This window comes from Aotus nancymaae, unplaced genomic scaffold, assembly GCF_030222135.1.
Source record: "Aotus nancymaae isolate 86718 unplaced genomic scaffold, 86718_ANA_hifiasm-v0.15.2.pri h1tg000012l, whole genome shotgun sequence".
NCBI classification, from domain to species: domain Eukaryota; kingdom Metazoa; phylum Chordata; class Mammalia; order Primates; family Aotidae; genus Aotus; species Aotus nancymaae.
Genome location: NW_026988423.1, coordinates 26,666,642 through 26,689,709, shown reverse-complemented (window position 1 = coordinate 26,689,709; position 23,068 = coordinate 26,666,642). Strand labels below are relative to the sequence as shown.

Genomic DNA, 23,068 nt, shown 5'->3' with positions numbered 1-23,068 from the left:
ATGGAAAGGAGACAAATATCGTTAGCATTGATGAAGCCAGGGTACTAGAAAAATCCTCAGTGTAGCCAGGATGGGGAAAAAGACCATAAAGTGAGATAGAATTAAGTTATTTACTAAGTTGCTAATCTTTCAAGAATTCTTTTTGTCATTTCAAGTGCAAATACCATTATACTTATTCTCTTACTGACTCAAGGCGACGGCCAAGAAGTTCACAATCATTGGGTATGTTTATAGGTACAGTCAATCCTCATTATCCATAGATTCCATATTGTGAGTTAGCCCACTCACTAAATTATATTTGAAATCCCAAAATTAATACTTAGAGAACTTCTGTAATCATTTGTGGACATGTGCAGAGCAGCGAAAAATTTGTGTCACCTGATGCCACTGTTCTTTCCATTTTTGTGCTTTCTGTTGATGATTTGCTGTTTAAAATGACTCCCAAGTGTAATGTTGAAGTGCTGTCTAGAGTTTCTAAGCATAAGAAGCTTGTGATATGCCTGATGAAGAAAATATGTGGCTAACAAACTTCATTCAGGCATGAGTTACAGGGCTTTTAGCCGTGAGTTCAATGTTAATGAATCAACAATACATATTAAATAAGATGTCTTTAAACAGAAACGCACATAAAACAATGTTGTGTATTGATCAGTTGACAAAAATGTGGCCAGAGGCTTTTAGGAAACGAACCCTGTATTTCCCCTAGGAGCAATGCTTTAGTATTCGCTAATTCACTGTTCACAGCGCCCGTGTAGAACATAGCTATGGCGAATAACAAGAATGGAGTGCACCTTGTTTGTTTCTGTTCACGGTAGCTGCCTTCATTGTTTGGATCCTCACTCAAGTTGAACACTAAACTCGTACATCTTATTTAACGTTTTATTTTGAAGTAATTTTAGTCTTATAGATAAGGTGTAAAAATAGTAGTGTTTTCATATAGCCTTCATCTAGCTTACCCTAAAGTTAACATCTTCATAACCATAGTATCAAAGCCAGGAAGTTAATATGGTTAGAATTCTACTGACTAATCTACAGACTTCATTAGAATTTCTCAACTTTTCCCATTGATAGCCTTTTTCAGGTCCAGGATTCAATCCAAGATCCCACATTGCATGTAGTGTCATGTTTGCTCAGTGTCGATCTGTGCCAGTGTCTCAGCTTTTCTCTGGCTTAATACTGGTCAGATACCTTGTCGACCGTCCATTAGTTTGGGTTTGTTTGGTGTTTCCTTGTGATTAGGTGTAGGTTATTCATTTTTGGCAGGAACACCACCCAAGCAACAATGTGCCCTTTTCAGTGCATCTTCTTAGAGTCGATTATGGCAAGATGTTGTCTCCCGGGTGATGTAAATTTTGATTACTTGGTTAAGGTTCTGTCTGTCACATTTTTCCACCATAAAGTTACCATTTTTTACTTTGTAATAAGTGGAAAATGATTCTTTAACACCAAAACGTTCTAGAATATTCTTAGTAGGCACATTATCAGTAGCCAGTTCTGTGCTTAGCATGGCAATAAGGCATAATTTAAAAATGGTATTTAGTTTATTATTTTTATGCTATAATACATAATAATTGTACATATTTGTGGGGTGCATGCAATTTTTTGGTACAAACATGCAATGTGTATCATTGATCAGTCCGGGTAATTGGGATATCTATCACCTCAAATATAGGTATTTCTTTGCGTTGGGAACATTCCAAATCTACTCTTCTAGTTACTTTGAAGTACATAATAAATTATTGTTAACTATAGTCACCCTAGTATCCTACTGAGCACTAAGTCTTATTTCTCCTATCTAATTGTATTTTTGTACTCATTAATCAACCCCTCTTTATCCCTTCTCCTTACTCTCCTTCTCAGCCTCTGGTAACCGTCATTGTACTCTCTACCTCATGAAATCATTAATGGGTATTCTTTCGTTCATTGGGAACTGAGGGTCTAGTTGGGATGATAGAAATGGCATGCAGTGAATAATATTATACAAGGAAGAAACAGAAAATTAAATGTGGCAAATGGTCTGACACAGAATATATGCTGTAGAAGTGATCAGGGAAAGCTTTCTGTGGAAAGTGGAAATTCATGATGGACATTGAAGGGTAGTTAGGAAGTTTTCAGTAGAACTTCATAATTCAGTGAAATATATTGAGACCTCAGCTCCTTAAGGAATCATGCTAAAAGCCAGGGATATATAGATAAAAACCAGAATCTCTACCTTTAAAGAGCTCCCAGTCTAGTGAGAAAGACAGAGATGTCTGTCAGTGGAAAGCAAATATGATAAGTTTTATGTAGAGATGAGAGAGGAGAGGGCTTTACGGGTGTGGGGACCAATATCACAGCTTAGAGATGAAAGGAAGATAGTCTTCAGGTTTTCTGTCTAATTTTCTGCACTCCATGAATGCCAAAAAAAAATACTCAATCTATACTTGAATACTTCTAGTCATAAGAAGTTAATTTCTCAAGACATCTTATTCCACTGCTTTATGTCTCTCACGGATAGAAAATAATATTTTTTCATTGAGTCAAAGTTTACCTACTCCAAACTTTCAACAGGGGGTTTAGTTTCTACCTCCTTAGCTACAGGGAAGAAGACTACTCAGATAGTCCTTTAAAGCACTGACATTGCATCCTTTCTTGATGTCCCTTCTTTCAAGTTAAACATGAATAAATCTATATGTTACATGTATCTCTTTATAAATCTATATCTATACTATATGTATGATTTCTGTATCCTTCATAATTCTTCATGTATTTGTCAATTGTTACAGCAACCAGAATTGAAAATATTCTTGAGCTGGTCCATCAGGGAAGAACACCACATAGCTAACCCCTCCCTTGTTTTAGACAACATAATTCTATTAACTGAGCCTAAGTGTGTGTTGGCCATTTTGGAAGCAAAACTGTTGTCTTTGTTTGTCTTTTCCCTGTAAATAATCCATGCCCTCTCACCCTTATCCTGACCTTCTCTCCTGAGAATTTTTTAGAATAATAATTATACAGGGTTTTCCCCCATCCACTTCAGTTGGAGGTTTGAACCTAACATTCAAATTGTATTTATTTCTGTCACATTTTGTGCTCTTCATTTTGACCTCTTGTTGGAGTTCTCTTTGAACTTTGATCTTGTCATCTGGCATAGCTTTTGTTTCCCCCCATTTTCAATATCTGCAAATTTGATAAGAATGTAATCTATTTTCATCCAAGGCTTTAATAAAATAAACAAGACAGGGGGTCAAGAACAGAGCTCTTGGGCAAACCATGTAGGTCTGGTCATTTCACAATATAAAAAACTCCTGCCTGTACTTTCATTCAGCCCCTGAGGGAACACTGGCGCAGGAAGGGTAGGATGTGCACACTGACAGTGATAAGCCTGACCTAACCAGAGCCCAGTGTGGCATGCTGGCCAGGAGCTTCAGATCAGGTTATACTTCAGGGAAGATGGGTCACATTATGTCACATCCAAGAAGGGTCGTTACTGCGATGATGGCAAGTCTATAATGTTTTCCTGCTTATGGAGTTTTCTCACGTTCATGGGCTCATAAATATGAAATGATGTAAGTTGCCAGCGAAGATTTTGGGCTAGGGCATAATAATTTAAAAGCAAAATTTAAAATAAATGATTCTGTTAATGAAATGTTAGGTGGACTGGAGAAGAAAGTAACCAGAGAGGGAGAAGCTAGTCAGCAAACTGCTGGAGTTATCCGAGAGGTAAGAAGGCTAGGAGCTTAGACAAAGACAATAGTGAAAAGTGAAGAGATAAAAGACCATGTGGCACAGAAGAGCTAAAGGACATTTTCACTAAAAATGGATTTGGGGAGGCTGTGGGGGGGCAAATCTAAGATAACTCCCTGCGTGTTAAATCTGGAAGAATGATGGCGCAGTGGATGGCAACAAGGAAGCTGGTGAGTGGATCTTATTTAGGGCAGGGTTAGTTTTATTGCTTTTATGCTTGACTTAATGGTAATAAGAGTTAAACTAACTGGTTGATGAGAGCCTATGACTGAAGAGTTACCACCTGCTATATTCAAGTAGAAAATTAAATGACCTTGTGTGTGGCATGGCAGAACTGTAGGATCACAGTAGCTGTCAGCACCATTTGGTTTTCTAGCACATAGGTGGATTATTGTAAGATAATTCATTGATTGAACCAAAGATCACTTAACTTTGCAGATCCAGTTCAGATGTAAATAGCAAGTATGATTATACAATCTTGGAAATGGAGTTTGGCTAAATAAAATATGTTCAAATAATAGAATATGTCCTAGGAATACAGTTTTGGATATCTTATTTTACCATCAACAAATATTTTGTAAAACCTATCTACTATTTAAATAGAATAGCCTTTCTACATTTTTTCCAAAGGATACTCAATTTATAGTCCTTCTACCCTCCATCCCCATACACACACCAAAAATGAGAGAATGAAAAGATATTAACTTGAAGCCCCATTAATCAGCCTTTGGAGAAGACCCTGTTATTAAGCTCTTGATCATCATCATCACCAGACATTCATTAAGCACCTCATTGTGTTTATGCAAAGTATAGACACATGGGCAAAACCCACATGGGCCTGCCCTCTCTGGGCACATAGACCCTTCCTACAGGAACTCGACAGAAAATAAGTAAAATGACTAAATAAAAGTGCTGAAATGAGCCCCTTTCAATTATATTAGCAGTGCCTCAGCTCTCCTATTTTATTAAGGAATGGAATCTCCCATATAAGTAAGTTTTTATAAAAATAAGAACTTACCTACCCAGGCATCACAACAACTCCTGCCTTTTCAGTCTCTACACAGATTTTCTGCGCCTAATGCACTAGATGGCTACAGGTCACTGTTACGAACTGCCGTTGTTGAATTTTGGGCCCTAAAAAGTCTTTGTCTACTTTTGCCTTTCAGTCTATATTGTGTATTGAGCTGTTGTTGGTTGCTTTTTCTGCTCTTTTTGTGCCTGCTCCCAGCTGCTGTCTCAATTCACTTGTAGTTTGTTACTCCAAAACATCTTTGGGCCAGGGGAAAAAGTTAACCAAGATTGTCATAAATTGTAAATGAAATGAGTCAGTTTCCAGTTCTGAGTGGGGATATAAAGAGAAAGGCATCACTATATTGTGGAGACTCTCAGATGCTACTTCAAGTGTTTAAAGTGTTTCATTTGCTCACTTCTGCATTCTAGACTGGGCTCTGGGAAGTTGAGGTTGAAGAAATGCTGACTTCTGGGTAAGGGAGGCATGTTGCCCTATTGCTCTTATTACACTGTTGATGATTAGGTCACAAATTAATTTAGGGATGGAAAGCAAAATCTTATATCTGAAAAGTGGAGACTTTTCTGTAATCAATCTGGTAAGATAATAATTTAGGGTTGGGCATGATGGCTCATGCCTATAATCCCAGTGCTTTGGGAGTCTGAAGCGGGATTATCACTTGAGCCCAGGAGTTTGAGACCATTCTGGAAAACATAGTGAGACTCCCATTTCTACAAAAAAATATAAAGAATTAGCCAGGCATGGTGGCATATGCCTAAAGACTCAGCTACTTGGGAGGCTGAGACAAGAGGATCACTTAAGCCTAAGAGGTTGAGGCTATAGTGAGCTGTTTATGCCACTGTACTTCAGCCTGGGTGACAGAGTGAGACCCTGTCTCAAAAACAAAATTAGCTTAACATGACATTATGAAAATAGAGACATTCTACCCCTGTCTTGAGTGCCTTCTTCAAAATATATACATACACATACAATATTTTGCTAATTTCATTGGGGGCCACTTTCTTAAACCAGAGTCATATTCAGTGCTTCTGAAAAGTGCTGCCTCCAGTAACTCTCAGCATGGTGCTCAGGAGAGCCAAGCACTTCAGCGGAAGCTAGGCACACCACTCTGGATAGAGACAGAAAAGGGAAAGAGTCACTTTGAAAATCACAATTTTTTTTTTTTTTTTTTGAGACAGAGTCTTGCTCTATTGCCAGGCTGGAGTGAGTGCAGTGGCACGATCCCAGCTCACTGTCACTTCCATTTTCTGGTTTCAAGCAATTCTCCTGCCTCAGCCTCCCGAGTAGCTGGGACTACAGGCATGCACCACGACGCCAGGCTAATTTTTTGTGCTTTTAGTAGAGATGGGGGTTTCACCATGCTGGCCAGAATGGTCTCGATCTCTTGACCTTGTGATCTGCCTACCTCAGCCTCCCAAAGTGCTAGGGAAAATCACAACTGTTCTTACTGAAAGATTAAGAAACGCCATGACTGGCTCACTGCTTCTGGTTTTGTGTTAAACTCCTTGGTGGTTATTTGTGAGTCCCTATATGTAGTCAGGTGGGCTTTTCATGTGTCCAGCAATATGTAGCTTTCTTTTCCTAATTTTCTATTTTTAAGTTGTTCTAGGTATGCTCATGTGGATACTCTCCTTTCTCCATGCCACATGCTATTTTAAAGAAAACATACAGTAAGATTTAAAATGTATGATAACTTCTAGATTGGCCATTTTGAAATGTTATAGAAATGGTTTGATTACAGCCCTATTAAAAAGTAGGCAAAGGATAAGCATGGATACTTTTCACAAGAAGACATTTATGTGGCCAACAAACATATGAAAAAATGCTCAATATCACTGATCATTAGAGAAATGCAAATCAAAACCACAATGAGATACCATCTCATGCCAGTCAGAATGCTGATTACTAAAAAGTCAAGAAACAACAGATGCTAAGAAGGCTGTGGAGAAATAGGAACACTTTTACACTGTTGGTGGGAATGTAAATTAGTTCAACCATTGTGGAAGACAGTGTGATGATTTCTCAAAGACCTGGAACCAGAAATACCATTTAACCTAGCAGTCTCATTTCTGGGCGTATACCCAAAGGAATGTAAATTATTCTATTATAAAGATGCATGCATGCACATGGTCACTGTTCACAGTAGCAAAGACATGGAATCAACCCAAATGCTGGTCAATGATAGACTGGATAAAGAAAATGTGGTACATACACCATGAAATACTATGCAGCCATAAAAAGGAACAGGATCATGTCCTCTGCAGGGACATGGCTGGACCTTGAAGCCATTATTCTCAGCAAACTAACACAGGAACAGAAAACCAAACACTGCATGTTCTCATTTATAAGTGGGAGCTGAACAGTGAGACCGCATGAACACAGGGAGGGGAACAACACATACTGAAGCCTGTGAGGGCAGTGGGGACAGGTGAGGGCGAGCATCAGGATAAATAGCAAATACATGTGGGGCTTAATACCTAGGTGATGGATTGATAGGTGTAGCAAACCACTATGGTGCGTGTTGACCTATGTAACAAACCTTCACGTCCTGCACTTGTATCCCGGAAGTTAAATAAAATAAAATTGTTTTTAAAAAGAAGTGGTTTGATTAAAAGCAATATTTAGATTACCTTTAGTAATGGCAGCAATAAGAAAATCTGTTCTGCTTGAAAATTAAAACAGTGTTTGTATCTCCTTTTATTTGTCTTTAGTACATTTGTGCAGAGTGCCCGAGAGCATAACATTTCCATTTTATACATGGTTAAACTAGAACCCAGGGAGGACCAAGGGCTCAATGTCATGCTGGGATATGGATAACAACAGGCCAGGGCTGTCTAGAAGGAACAAGACTGGGAGTTTAATTAAGCAAGAGGGGTTTGGTGGCAGCAAATTAAAGTACAAGTACAGAGGAGTAATTTACAAGAGAGGAACACGTCTAAGCAAATAGATAGGGGTCCAGATTCTAAAGGCAGGTGATAAATGTGGATATGTGAACAAGCAAAACTGAAAATCATCCTTAGGAATGGGAGATGTTATGCTATGTTTGCTGGCACAGGTGGCTCTAGGGCTTTAGGATTGTCATAGCCACCGACAGGTCCAAAGACAAATTCTGCTCCTTAATGAGACAAGAACACAGATACAAAGATTTGCTCGTCATTGATCCCATTTAAGGGGTATGCTGAAACTGAACTTAATATTTCTAAGTTCATTGCACAATTTCTTCCTTAAAATTATGAAGTGACTTGCAGTATTTGAAAAGCCTTTCTCTTATCTTGGAAAAATTGTTTCAAAAAAGATGAGCGCATTCAGTTCTAAAAAGGATCCTGATAACACCACAAAAAGAAAAAACTTTTGAGAAAGCTGTTTTTCCTCCCAAGCAAATGGTTTTTAAATTACTTCTGCAAATGCTTGCATAATCAGTATAAGGAATATAGAGTTATTAGGAAAACATAGCAGGTATTTCACAATACATCGAAGCATAATATGCTTCTCTAGGAAGAGACAAAGATGATATATTTATGTGAAAATTGAATTAAAGCCAAATCTAGAAATTAATCAATCTCTTCCCCCAAGTAAACACCTTAAAAATACTTTCTAAAGCAGTATCAATCAATATCACCTTGGGATATGGAGATGAACTTCATCTTAAATAGTAAGATTGCCATTGCAATGGTGACGGGGAAGGGGAGACATTGCATTTACAGGCTGGCTACTTTGTGTTTTGGGTTTTATTTACATTCCACATTTAAACTTCCCAACAACCCCATAATTGAGGAACTGTTATTTCCATTTTACAGATGAGGAAGCCATGGGTTGAGAAGTTAAGCAGCTTGCCCAACATTGCACAATTCTTCATAATGGTAGTGCCAGGATCCAGCACTGAGCTTATTTTTCCAAAGACATAGCTCTTTCCACTATCACACATTGTCCCCTCTCCACCCTTAACTGAGAAGATTTTATTATATTTGAAGGAAATTGTGCATTGAGCATAGTTTGATAAGTAACTATTCACCAAACTGAGATACAGATTTTGCCTTGTGAATAGAAATGACAGTTGATTCCATTTATTTCATGACCAAGAAAGGGAAATTTGGCAAGACATTTTTGGTTGAATTCATATCCTTGCTCTTCCTAAACAGTTTCACCTGGCCAGGTGAGGTGGTTCACACCTGTTATCCCAACACTTTGGGAGGTCGAGGCAGGTGGATCAAGAGGTCAGGAGATTGGGACCATCCTCGCCAACATGGTGAAACCCCATTTGTACTAAAATACAAAAAACTAGCCGGGCGTGGTGGCACGCACCTGTAGTCTCAGCTGCTCAGGAGGCTGAGGCAGGGGAATCACTTGAACCCGGGAGGTGGAGGTTGCAGTGAACTGAGATCGCACCACTGCACTCCAGCCTGCCGACGGAGCAAGGCTCCATCTCAAAATAAAAAAGTTTCACCTTGGTCTCCCTATAGCTTTCGGCTATAACAGCATTGATTAATACAAGATGGTTTGAGGACCTGAAGGCTAAATATATTTGACTCTTTCTCCTTTCATTTTTTTGTTACTGATTCATATTGATGAACATGGATTTTTTTTTTTTTAAGTCCAAAGTGTCATTCTTACTCAGGCTTGTAAGCAGATCTCTCCTTTTTCTGACATAACATTAATGCAAAGATTCTCATGTCCACATCTAACTTTTTATTATCTACGATAAGGGCCACCAAACTTTATCTGTGATGGGCCAGAGAGTAATTATTTTAGGCTTTGCTGGCCATATGTTCTCTGCTGCAACTACTCAACTTGGCTATCAAAGTGAACGAAGCAATGATGGAGAAGAGTAAACAAATGAGCATGACTGTATTCCAATAAAACACAGAGCAGGCTGGATTTGGCTCAAGGATGTAGATTGCTCATCCCTAATCTAGAATATACAAATTTGTTTACTAACTAAAATTAAAAAGCAATCCAGATCCCTCTCTGGATTTTCATGAAGAGTTATTTTCTAGCATACAGTGGTAGATGGAGAAACTATAAAGCTTATGTGAGGTCTGAGATATAATTCATATGCAAAAACTGCATTTACTCAAAGTATACAGTTGATGAGTTTTAACAGAGCTTACATCCATAAGACAACCACCAATCAAAATACAGAGCGTCTTCATCATCTCCAAAAGTGTCCCTGAGATGCTTTGCAGTCCATCTTTCCCTCCGGCTCTGGCCCTAGGTAAGCACTGATCTGATTTTTGTCTCCATATCTTTGTACGCATTTTCTGTATAAATGGAGTGAAACAGTATGTACTCTTTTGTGTTTGGTTTCTTTCATTCAGAATACCAAGTTTGAGACTCATCCATATTATTGCAATGTAAGTAGTCTGTTCCTTTTTATCACTGAGTAATATTTTGTTGTAGTGTGGATGGATATATTGTGGTTTGTTTACCTATTCACCAGCTGATGGACGTTGGGTTGTTTCCAGTTTGTTTTTGATATGCTATCAACATTTGTGTGCAAGTCTTTCTGTGGACATATATTTTCATTTCTCCTTAGAAAATTCTAGGAGTTAGAATTATTGGGTAATGTGTTACATGTATATTTAATTTTGTAAGAAACTGCTGGTTGTCCAAAGTTGTTTATCATTTTATGTTCTCATAAGAGCACATGTGAGTTCTAGTTGAACTCAGTTTTCAGTTGTCAGTCTTTTTTATTTTAGCCATTGTAATAGGTATGTAATCATTTCTCATTACGACTCTTTAATTTCCTGATGACAAATGATTTTGAGGATCTTTTTATGTATGTATTGACCATTTGTGTGTCTTCTTTTGTGAAGTGTTTGTCTGAATCTTTTTCTTTTTTAGTATGCTATTTATCTTATTATTGAGTTTTAAGAGAGCTTTATATATACGAAATATGTCTGTCATATTGTATGTATTGCAAATAGTTTCTCTCAATTCCTGTTGTGTAGTTTTATTTTTTTAGTAGCGACTTCCAAAGGGCAAAAGTTTTAAATTTTCAGCAAGTCCAATTTATCAATTTTTTCTTATCTTTCTGTTTTTGTATCTTATCTTTGTTATCTTTGCCTATCTTCAAAATTGTGAAGATTTTCTTCTATGTTTTTCTCTAAAGGATTTAGAACTTTAGCTTTTACGTAATGTTCATTATTTACTTAAATTAATTTTTGTGTTATGGTATGAGGTAAGGGTCGGGATTAATTCTTTTCTAAATAGTCATTTAATTGTTCTAACATCCTTTGTCAAAATGACTCCCCCTCACTCCCATTGAGTTTCCTTGGCATTTTTCTGGGAAAAAAAAAATCAATTAACCACATAAGTGTGGGTCTATTTTTTTCTCTGTTCTGTTACATTGATCTGTTTGTCTATTTTTTCTTAAACACCACAGTGTCTTTGTTACTGTTTCTAAATAGTGAATCTTGCAATAAAGTAGTATAAATCCTCCATTCCTTTTGCATTACCTTGAAAATTCTGGAAACTTTGTATTTCCGTGCAAATTTTAAAACTAACTTGTCTATTTCTGCAACAACAAAAATACATGCTGAAATTTTGATTGGGATTGCTTTGAATTTATTGCTCAATTTGAGAAGAATTAACATCTTTATAATACTGGAGTCTTTCAGTCTATGAGCTGGCATATCTCTGCATTTCTTCAGGCCTTTTAAAACTTCCCCCAGCAATAGTTTGACATTTTCACTGCAAAGGTCTTATACATTTTATTAGTTTCCCAGGGCTGTTGTAACAAATTACTACAATATGGGTTGTTTAAAAACAACAGAAATTTATTCCTTAGTTTAAGAAGCCAGAAGTCCAAAATCAAAGTGTGGGCTGGGTTGATTCTTTCTGGAACGTCTGAGGGAGAATCCATTCCATGCCTTTCTCCTAACTTCTGGGATTTCCAGCAATCCTTGACGTTCCTCATCTTGTAGACACCTTACTACAATCTCTGCCTGTCTCTTCACATGTTTGCATGAGCTGCTTCTTCTGTGTTTCAGTGTCTCCTTTCCTGTCTCTTATGAGAACGAATATCATTAGATTTAGAACCCATCCTTATTCAAGCTAAGACCCTTAACTTAATTAATCACATCTGCAAAAACCTTTTATTGCAAAAAAAAAAGGAAAAAAGATCACATTCTAAGGTTCCAGGTAGACATATCTTTTGGGAGATTAAATGCAACCTACTACATTCATATTTTTGAAAATTTATTTCTAAGTATTTTCTATTTTATAATGATAAGTAGATTTTTTTTTAAGTATTTTATTTCCCATTATTTGCTGCTAGTATTTAAAAATATAATTGACTTGTGTGTATTAATCCTGGATTTTGGTATTTTATTAAATGCAATTATTAGCTGTAGTCATTGTTATGTAGATTCCTTTAAGATATTCTGGTTACATGAACAATTATGCTGCTTTCAAATAGAGAGAATTTTACTTCATTTTCTATTTATGCTTTATTCATTTTTCTTGCTTTATTACAATAACTAAGATAGCAAGAGCAATGCTGAATAGAAGTGGTAAGAGTAGGTGTCTTCAGGGAGGGGAGCACTATACATGGGGGTCTGTTGTGGGGGAGTGGGGGGGACAGCGGGGGGGTGGGGAATTGGGGAGGGATAGCATGGGGAGAAATGCCAGATATGGGTGAAGGGGAGGAAGGCAGCAAATCACACTGCCACGTATGCACCTATGCAACAACCTTGCATGTTTTTCACATGTACCCCAAAACCTAAAATGCAATAAAAAAAAAAAAAAAAAAAAAAAAAAGAGTAGGTGTCTTTACTTTGTTCTCAATCTTAGGGGAAAATCATATTATAGTTCACTATTAAGTATGATGATGGCAATTTTTTTATAGAATATCCTTTATCAGATTGAGAAAATTTCCCTGCTCCTAATATGCTAAGAGGTGGGCTTTTTGTTTTAAAAATCATGACTAGGTGTTGAATTTTATCAAATAATTTTTATTAATGTATTGAAATAATGATACACTTTTTCTTATTTATTTTATTGATATCATCAAGTATGTTGATTGATTTTTGAATAATCAAACCAAAATTACATTCCTGAAATAAACCCTAGTTGTTCAGGATGTATTTTTCTTTCACTTTTTTTCTTTTTTTGATAGAGTTTTGCTCTGTCACCTAGGCTGGAGTGCAGTGGCGCAATCTCCAATCTCCACTTCCCAGGTTCAAGCGATTCTCCTGCCTCAGCCTCCTGAGTAGCTGGGACTACAGGTGTGTGCCACCACGCCTGGGTCATTTTGGTATTTTTAGTAGAGACAGGGTTTCACCATGTTGGCCAGACTGGTCTTGGACTCCTGACCTGGTGATCCCCCTGCCTCGGCCTCCCAGAGTGCTGAGATTATAGGCGTGAGCCACCGTGCCCGGCCAGGATGTATTTTTTGTATGTTGTCAGATTTGATTAAAATTTTGTTAAGGATTTTCTAGGCTCATGCAGAATATTGATTTGTAATTGTTATGTAATTTATTTGCCGGATTTGGTAAAATAATAAGTTGCCAAGTATTCCCCGTTCCTCTATTTTTTGAAGAACTTTATAAGACTAGTGTCATTTTTTATTTGACCATTTTGATTCAAATCACCAGTGATACCATTTGGAGCTAAAACATTTTCTTTTCTTTTCTTTTTTTTTTTTTGAGACGGAGTTTCGCTCTTGTTACCCAGGCTGGAGTGCAATGGCGCAATCTCGGCTCACTGCAACCTCCGCCTCCTGGGTTCAGGCAATTCTCCTGCCTCAGCCTCCTGAGTAGCTGGGATTACAGGCACGCACCACCGTGCCCAGCTAATTTTTTTGTATTTTTAGTAGAGACGGGGTTTCACCATGTTGACCAGGATGGTCTCGATCTAACCTCGTGATCCACCCGCCTCGGCCTCCCGAAGTGATGGGATTACAGGCGTGAGCCACCGTGCCGGCCCTAAAACTTTTTCTGTGGAAAGGTTAAGATAATGAATTGAATTACTCTAATAAATGCAGTGCTATTTATGTTTTCTGTTATATCTGTGTCAGTTTTAGTAAGTTGTATTTTTCAATGAATTTGTCCATTTTATCTAAGTTACTCACCTACTTATTTTTGTATATCTAGCCTAGATATTTTTTCCTCTGTGAAATCTTGCCTGACACTTTCAACAAAAGTAATTTCTTATCCTTTGAGTCACTTCTTTACTTGGATCATTGGTTCTCTCCATCTTCTGTTGAAGTTTGTTTACTAGTCTCTTCCTGTACTAAATTAAGGGCCCAGGTCAGGCATAATGGCTCATGCCTGTAATCCTAGCACTTTGGGAGGCCATGGCAGGTGAATCACCTGAGGTCAGGAGTTCAAGACCAGCCTGGCCTACAGGGTGAAACCCGTGTCTACTAACAATGCAAAAATTAGTTAGATGTGGTGGCGGGTACCTGTAATCCCAGCTACTCAGGAGGCTGAGGCAGGAGAATTGCTTGAATCCGGGAGGTGGAGGTTCCAGTAAGCTGAGATCACATCATTGCACTCCAGCCTGGGTGACAGAGCAAGAATCTGTCTCAAAAAAAAAAAAAAAAAAAAAAAAAAAAAAAAAAAAAAAAAAAAATTAAGGGCTCTGGAGTTCAATAATTGCATCTATACATCTTTGAGTCTTTGCCACCTTGTACGGTGCCTGGCACATAATTAGATTTCCCCTTTTCCCAAACGTTTAAATAACCAAATTATTCCACTTAATATTGTTTAATGTATAGTGACAAAGCATGTTTCTAGCTTTCTCAGTAGATTGTGAGTGTCTTTTACAAAAATGGTATGTAGTATTTATTGTTCATATTCCATGTCTCACATTTATAATAAATTAAAAAAACTGTTAGATTGAATAGATTTGCCAGACAGTACAGAACATTAGTATTTTACAAACTCAAAGAGGAGAGGCCAAGTAGAAATCTGAAAAGCATTCATCAATAAAGGGAGGAAAATAACATTGCAAAGTGCTGACTATGTGCCAGACCTTGTGATAAATAATTTATATTCCTTCCCTCATTAATCCACAAAGTAATTAGGCAAAGAAGATATTATGGTCCCCATTTTACAAATAAAGATTCTGATGTTCAGTAAGATTAAGTGCTCTGCCCAAGTTCACAGTTATTAAGCAGCAGATTCTGGTTTGAAATCTATATTGAATTATCCCATTATCCACATTCTTGGTTTCAGTTTTACTTTTATCCATTCAGTTTTCCACAAGACATTTGATGGAATTTCCTATATTACCTTTAAATTTTGCTAGAGTAGAACATTCTGTGTTCCCTCTAATTGAATGTTGCAGGTCCTTCGTAAATTTAGGAAAGTTCCAAAGTGTTCTCTGGATATTTGTTCTGCCTCTTGCACGAAATATACAGAAGTAGCAGAGAAGATCCAAACCAGACTTCACTCTCAGAATAGGCTACATAACTCCTTCTTGTATTCCCACTGACATCACTCTTTTGTCTACAATGCTGGCCTTTTTAAAAAAAAAATGGTATTGCATTTAAAAATCCAGTACCATTATGGTTATGGTTAATGGGGAGCATCATGTGCCTGAGTTCCTACTCAAATAATATAAGGGAAATCAAGAGACCAAGGCTATGATAACTCAAGTAATCTCCATGGCTTGGTGGTAACGAAGAGAATCCCTCCTTACAGTTGATCTTGCCTTTGTATATGTCACATATTGGTCCTAATTAGAAAGGTTTATAGCTAATCTGTGCAAGACACATTCCTTCTCATTATACCATGATACAGGCCATGGGAAACACCAGATTCAGTCTTACAGACTCTCTGCTGCTGCTAACTAAGAAGCTTCTACTTTTAGTGTCTTTTCTCTCTCAACACAAAAATACTCTGTACATCACCCAGATTTGGGTTGCCCATGATTACCAGGCTTTTCCCAGTTAGAAATGTGACTCATGTTCCATTTTACCAATACATCTCAGGCAAAGAACCAGCAAGGAAAGACGAGATCAACGTTTTTCTATAATTCCAGCCTATCAATTGAAACAAGATGTTTCTGAACTCTTCCCAATGTGAAGAACAAAAAGTAATAGCATTTTATTTATTTATTTGTGTACAATACTGTGGTCAGGAACTTGCTGCTTCCCCAGGGAAATTGTTTGCAATGCATCACTGAGAAGAGGACTTCACAATTCACACTGATCTCTCCCTGTGGTCTCCCATGGCAAGGGTGATACTTTCATGTTTTATAAGCACCAGACAAGAGAGCTGGATCAATTCTCTCTCTCGATATTCTAGTCTCTGTTGGAACAACTCCCTTAGGCATCAGCAGCTCTGGGTTCTTTCTAAAAAATAAAGTAAGTACTCCTAGGTCTGTTCACAGTAAGAGACAAGAAGTCCAATACGCATCCCTGCCTTTTACGCTTCAGAAATCAACATGGGGATCTTCCTCACTTTTAGGCAACGGATACAGCTTTGTTGTGGTCTGTGTGTCAAACTTATTGAGAAGAGGACATTGTTGAGACTTACTGTTAATTAGCAATGCTCATGCATGCAAGCCTTGGTCAGATGATGTTGTGTTTGGAGAGAAGACAGAAGAGAATAGAACTGAATAAGTACATGACCCCTTGGAAGCTGTTTTCAGTTGAGGATTTTGGTGAGTAGCGACTTGAAATCAAGGGAAATTCCATGAATAGCAGGCGTTGGGAAGAAAGGAAGAGGAGGAAGGATACCAGCACTTTTTTCTTCGGGTCTAACACTGTGCTTAGGCAAAGCATATTCCATATGAGATCTACCTTATAAAAACTTGCTGAATAAAGGGAATGGAAGTTAAACTTTGGACTTTCTTACATGGTAGCTTCAAATTATGGTGACTTTGTTGCATTTCATCTGGATGCTATAGAGGGCCAGAAAATACATTTCTATGAGATCCTAGAATCTGAGCGTGTGCTTGACACAGGTTAGATAGAACGAGCCTCTGGCAGTTCCATTTATCCAGAGGCAAAAGCATGCCTGCCACTGGAGAGCTCTTGGGTTCCAACAAAGAACCTATGTTGCCTAAGGAAACAGTGCTTTCTCTTACAAGGTACTGTCTTGGCTCCTCTGCCATGAAGGGGAAGGTTCCTGGACATGTGCTTCAGAGACCTTCCTATTTAACCAGGCTACAAATTGCATTATTATGCAATTCCTCTGCTGAGGCCCTGTAAAAGGAGTGAGTTAGAACAGATACAGCAAGATATTAGGACAGATTTCCCCCATTATTCAGGCTGCACAATACAGAAGAAAATTTGATTTCAACAAGAAGACCCAATTCTTAACATGCTTTTCTACCTACTTTTACCCATAACGTTTCCAAATTTGGTTCAAATTGTGCAGAGAAACAATAAAATTAAAAAAAGGGATAAACTGGGTAGTTAAAAGTAAATGGCATTTAATTAAAACTAAGCTTGCAAATTCATGGAAAAAAAAGCCATGTGATTTTAAACCTTAGGGCAGCATAGAGTGCCACTGTCCTTTGCAGTTTTGAGTGTATTTCATTTGTACCTTAGAAGTAGGTATTTGTCATATTGTTAATAATTACTCTACTTAATTGTACACTCAGCATTTGGCATCAGAATAATCTTGTTTAGTCACAAGGTTTTCATTTTCTTTCTTCATTTTTTAAGCATGCTTCTGAGTGGTGGTTCACATAAGCTTTCAATTTTAAATAACACAATCCATTTATTTCACTAGGCATCTTTATTTGCTTAAAGTGAAGAATCAAAGATTGTGATTGTGTTGTAAATAAGTCTATCCTTTCTTTCCCTTTATTAAAAAAAACCCGTGGATGCTAAAAAAGAGAATTGAAAGAAATAGAAATTCCAGTAATCTTTTATAAACTCAGTTATTAGAGTAAGTAGAACTAAATCTGTGGGGGGAAAGGAAAGAGAAATGGAAAAGGTGTTTTAGAGCTTTTACTTTAAGCCACTCTGGAGTCCCCTTCTCTGCTTTCTTTCCACTCCCCTGACCCATACCTACCCACAGTGAGAACTGAGCCTTCAGGGCAGCTCAGGAGCTGGGAGGAGGGAAAGTGAGGATCTGAGTTATTTTCCTCAGTGAGCTTAAAAGCTTCAGGCAGAAAAGATCCTGCCTGTAGAACCTCCCTTTTGCATTTCTCAGTTGCACTGGAGAAACTCCTAAATTGCATCAGTGATCCTGAAGCCTTTAAAGTAAAGATTTTTCTGTATTTAAAAAAAAAAAAAAAAGAAAGAAAGGAAAGAAAAAGAAAGATAAGGCAAAAAACTTAATCATGCCTGGAATCTTTTGGGCTAGAAAAAACTGACAAGAAACAAACTTTCCTTATATTCTGGTGTGCTGGAAACAGTGGAGGGACTGTTTGCCAACATGTCTCAGCGGTTCTCAAAGATGGCTGGCCAAATCCTGAGAAAATACGCTTAGGTTCGTGTAGTTCTGAGTCCAGCATTGTGTGTAAAGCACAGGTTTCAGTGTAAAGAAATCTACTGTCTGGAAACCATGGGACGAATGTCATCCTCTCTTTTCTTTACCATATAGATATCCCACATGGAGATTCTGTTCTTTGAAGAAAATTTTGTTTTTAAAATAAGACAAATATAATGAATACGGTCGTAAAGAAGCAAAGCTCTTCATTTTTATTTTCATTTCCTTTTGCTTTTGCATTGAAGAGTTAAGACAACATTTCAGCAGAGAAATGTGGAGAAGGGTAAAGAGAAATCAATAAAGTTATTCTGTGACTTTCCCCAGGAGGAAGCAGTGTTAATCGAGAATGGCTTGCTTGGCTATATATCAAGTCCGAGGAGAGAGCAGCAGTTGATTTTGAAACAGATTTCCCAGCTAGACTGGAAGAGATATAAATACATACTTATCTATCATATACATATAGGCATACATATACACATATACACATTATACAAACATACACGTACATGTATATACATACACATACATATATAACTTTTACAAGAATAGAGTCTACGTGTGGTATATACACTATTATAAACATTTAAATATAAATTATGTGTATTATATGTATGTGTGCATCTGTGTGTGATTTTAAAAGTAGATAAGAATGATTTCTTCAGATAACTGGTAACACCACACAAAACTCTTCTAATAATATTTCATATATATGTTCATCTGGGATCATTTTACATTTTATAAGTTTCTCTGAAAAATTTTTTGATTACTAGAGAAGGAAATTAATATGCAAGAGTCTAAAGTGACAGACAATGGAATGGAAACCAGATTTCTTGACCCAAGGCCAGTGAAAGCATGTTGACCACAGGAAATCTTCTAAGGAGTCTCTCTGGGTCATTCCTGCAGTTACTTTCTCTTATGTGAACACCACTCAGAAATTTCGAGCAGCTCTGATTGCAGCAGAGATCATGCGAGTGAAATTGGCCCTGGGGTTGCCCAGTTTTATTGGGGTGTGGCACCATGCTCATTGCAAGCAGTGGTGATTTCTTTGTTGACAAATTCAGACAACATAATTGGGTGGGAAGTTGGCTTCATCATCACAGTATGATCTTGAATGAGTTATCTGTCTTTTCTGGGCTTCGGTTTTTCTTTCTATAAAATGGGATAAATTATTCTTGTCCCTTCGCAACATCATACTTTCTTGTTGCCCAAAAATCTTGTCAAATCTTCTTTGTTCCATTAAAGCATCAGGAGACATGTAGATAGCTAATTGGGAATCCCCTTTTCATGACCCAATCTTCTATGATTAGTTTCACCATGCTGTGACTCTTCATATTTCTCTTCTCTCATTGTGTATATTCAGACTCTATTTTTTTTCAACATCAGCTAAGATGCTCTATTTATTTTCTAAATCCAAATTCCATCTAAATCATAGCTGTTAAGAAAATATTCTTGTAAGAGAATGGAATCTAGACAGAGAGAGACGAACTATGCAATTCTAGAATTTCCCTGGAGGGAACTTGAGAGTTCATCTAGTGTAATCCTCTCATTTTATAGTTGAGGGAGCTTAGGATCTGAGAGGTGAAATGTCTTGTCCAAGGTCACTGTGACAAAGTTAAGTGGAGAACCCATGTCTCTTAACTTTCAGTTCTATATTCCTTCCAATGGGTCATGTGTCTTGGGACCACTATAACCAGAAATAGAAAATGAAGTTGAAGTAAGCAGACCAGACGAGGATATTCAGCCTTTGGTTTTCCCCAGGGCCAGATTCCAACTCTCTGTGCATAACTCAGCGGCAGGACTTTAGCGTCTTCATGAAGGATGGAAGATTCATGCCGAAGACTCTTCTTTGCCGCTTCCTGGCCCATAAGACCCAGCCCAGAATCTGGATCTAATTGAGCTCTCACTTTTCCTTGTATATTTTGGACATGATTGTGCTTGCACTTCATCTTATAGCTCTTAAATTTTATCTTCACATCGACTTAACTCATTTTATATTCCACATTTACTGAGAGCTTACTGTGTGCCAGTCATTGATAATGGTCTAGAGATGCAGGGAGATACATCTCTTCATGTCTTAATTATAGTCATAGTGCAACATGTCCTGTGCGTGATATGCTTACAGTGCTGAGGGGATGCTGAGGAAGGGGAGACTGAGATCACCAAAAGGAGACAAAGAAGACTGAGCCAATCGTGTGATAATTCTTTTGCTTTTATTCCTCTGTCCTCTTTCTTATCAGGGCAGAGTTCATTTTATGCATCGGTATTTTCTAGGGTAATCTCTCCCTGTTTTTAACAGAAGAGAAATAACATGTAGGAGTCTTCCCTCATTTCCATGCCCACCCCCAGTCTTTAGCTACCTCGCCAGTTCTTCATGAATTTCCTGAACAAAGCTAATTTACCAGTGCTTCAAATAATTCTTACTGCACTATGGAAAGCAAGGCATCAGGGCTCAGAGATCTATGCATATGTGTAGATTAATTGGGGTGAACATGCTGGTCATCAGTTATTTCCTCCCTTAGTTTGGTTCTCCAATCTGTTTTATCTGTTTACTTTGTTTTTAAAAATTCATTAAGAGACAGACATGTTGGTGCTTGGAGACTGAGGCAGGAGGATCACTTGAGCCCAGAAGTTCAAGGCTGCAGTGAGCTATGATCACACCACTGCACCCAAACCTGGGCAGAGTGAGACCTCATTTCTAAAAGGAATAAAAATAACATGAAAAAGACATTGACAGGTAGACTCCTAACTATTTATTAGAAGCACCCAAATCACTGTTCACATTCTAACCAGAATCTAAACACCAGCCAGATTTTTGTTTTATTTTCAATGTATGTTTCCTCCTTTCTTACCTTTGAACGTCTCTTACTTTTCCATAAATAAGATGTGGATTTTGGGTAATTTAACTATGACAGGAAAGGAAAATCATCAATTAAAGATTCCTTGTCTGTATTTAATCTGTTGATTGGCTTGTGCTCCATAATGCTACAACCTAAATTATATTAAATTTCCAGAAGAGTACAGATTAAACAATCATTTGTAAAGCAACTACTACGTGGCAGACATAGTGGTAAGCATAAATAGAATCAGTAGAATCAAAATGAACCCAGGTCCTCATTCAGTACATGTAAGTATCATTCAGAGTTAAGCATATAGACCAATGAGCCCATAAATTAGACAGTCCAGAACTTGTCTAGGTAGTCATAATATCACAGTGAATGTTAGAAGGCTTGGCTGGGGGCAGTGGCTCACACTTGTAATCCCAGCACTTTAGGAGGCCAAGACCGTAGGATGGTTTGAGGCTAGCCTGGACAAAGTAGTGAGACCCTACCTCTACAAAAAGTAAAAACATTTGCTGAGCATGGTGGCACATGCCTGTAGTCACAGCTACTTGGCTGGCTGAGGCAGGAGTATCGTGTGAGCCAGGGAGTTTGAGGCTGCAGTGAGCCATGATCATGCCACTGCATTCTAACCTGGGTAACAGAACAAGATTCTGATTTAAAATAAAAATTAAGACAAAATAAATTGAGACAAAATGAAAAATATTTACCTACCTCCCCCAGATTTTGGAGTGCAGGCTGGTTGCAAACTGTAGTGGTTTTGCTCAGTGTTGGCCTGGATTGGAACGTGGATTGGACTTTCATAAAGGGGAAAGCAGCAGACCCCAGAAAGTAAGCCTGGTCCCTTCGACACAGTTCCTGTGGTATTCATGTCACTGCCATTTGTGGCATAGAGAGACTCCTAGAGAAGTGTAGAATGTGCTGATTTTAAAGTCTCTGAGGTAGCAGTTTCCACCTTTAAAATATTTCTTGGCTTCTCTCCAGGGTGTCCCCTACTCATCGCTCTCTGTTTTAATCGCAGCAGGAATTCTGATACTGCTGCTGCACCTTGGACCCAAAAATATGTCTCAATATATGTTTCTGTATTCCTTTAATTTTATTTCTGCACACTCAGCACTTTTGACACACTGATCTATTCTACAAATGCTCAAGTAAACTTAATCACATCTTGTTGAAACTCTTCCTTACTGTGCTGTCATCAGTTAATAATGGGGAAACCAAGATGCACAGGGTATGATTATTAACGACACCTCAGATTTACACAAACCCACTCTTTGAATGAATTCGAGGTGGTTCATACATATTAGCTCATTTTCCCTCACAACAGCTAGATTGAATGAAAGACCTAGATTCTATCTTGGTGCTACATCAACCTTCTTAGTCATTAATTGCCTCAGTTCCCAACCATGAAACAGGAATCATGATATGAAAATATTTGCTTCTCCCTCTCCTTATCCTAAACCTTTAGAATCTTAGTAGCTAAAAATAAATGTAAAAATCTGAAGTCTGAAAGTGAAGAAGTGTGTCTTGACTTTTTGAATATTAATAAAAACGTTTAATTAATTTATTAATAAATAAACTATTATTTGTTAGCAAAGAAATCACCATTGCTTCCAATGAGCATGGTGCCACAGCTGAATAAAACTGGGCAACCCCAGGGCCAACTTCGCTCTCATGATCTCTGCTGCAATAAGACCTGCTCAAATTATGAGAGGTGATTTTGGGAGTTTGACTGGAAACCCTGAAATATGAATTTTTAGGTTTGGTGCAAAACTAACTGTGGTTTTTGCCATTCAAGTTTATGGTAGAAACTACAATAACTTTTGCATCAACCTAATACAATCTAATTCTACTTAGTAGTGAGTCATTGCCCTATCTACTTCTTTGCCTATGTTTTGGAAAATACTTAGCGATTCAGAGGTGGTGAGTACTACAAAAGGGACCCTATCTTCTAAAGAGCATTAACGTAGTCAGCAAAGATATCCCTAGGAACCAAGGCATCAATAAGACTCAATGTGAGTTGAGAACAGTCTCAAATCCAGTCCTACTGATGCCACGGTTTCTAGGCATCAATAAGACGTCTC

General features: G+C 37.8%; 1 protein-coding gene and 1 long non-coding RNA gene across 2 annotated transcripts in view; both read left to right on the top strand.

The window, feature by feature from the left end:
• LOC105729491 (uncharacterized) overlaps positions 1-23,068 on the top strand; it is a 276,092-nt gene that overhangs the window by 232,651 nt on the left and 20,373 nt on the right. The gene's annotated exons all lie outside the window — the stretch shown is intronic.
• On the top strand, positions 14,206-19,274 carry BLID (BH3-like motif containing, cell death inducer). Its single transcript, XM_012470270.3, is given in 2 exon segments — positions 14,206-16,732; positions 16,735-19,274. Coding segments are annotated over 2 exon segments (354 nt in total). The 5' UTR covers positions 14,206-16,560; the 3' UTR covers positions 16,917-19,274.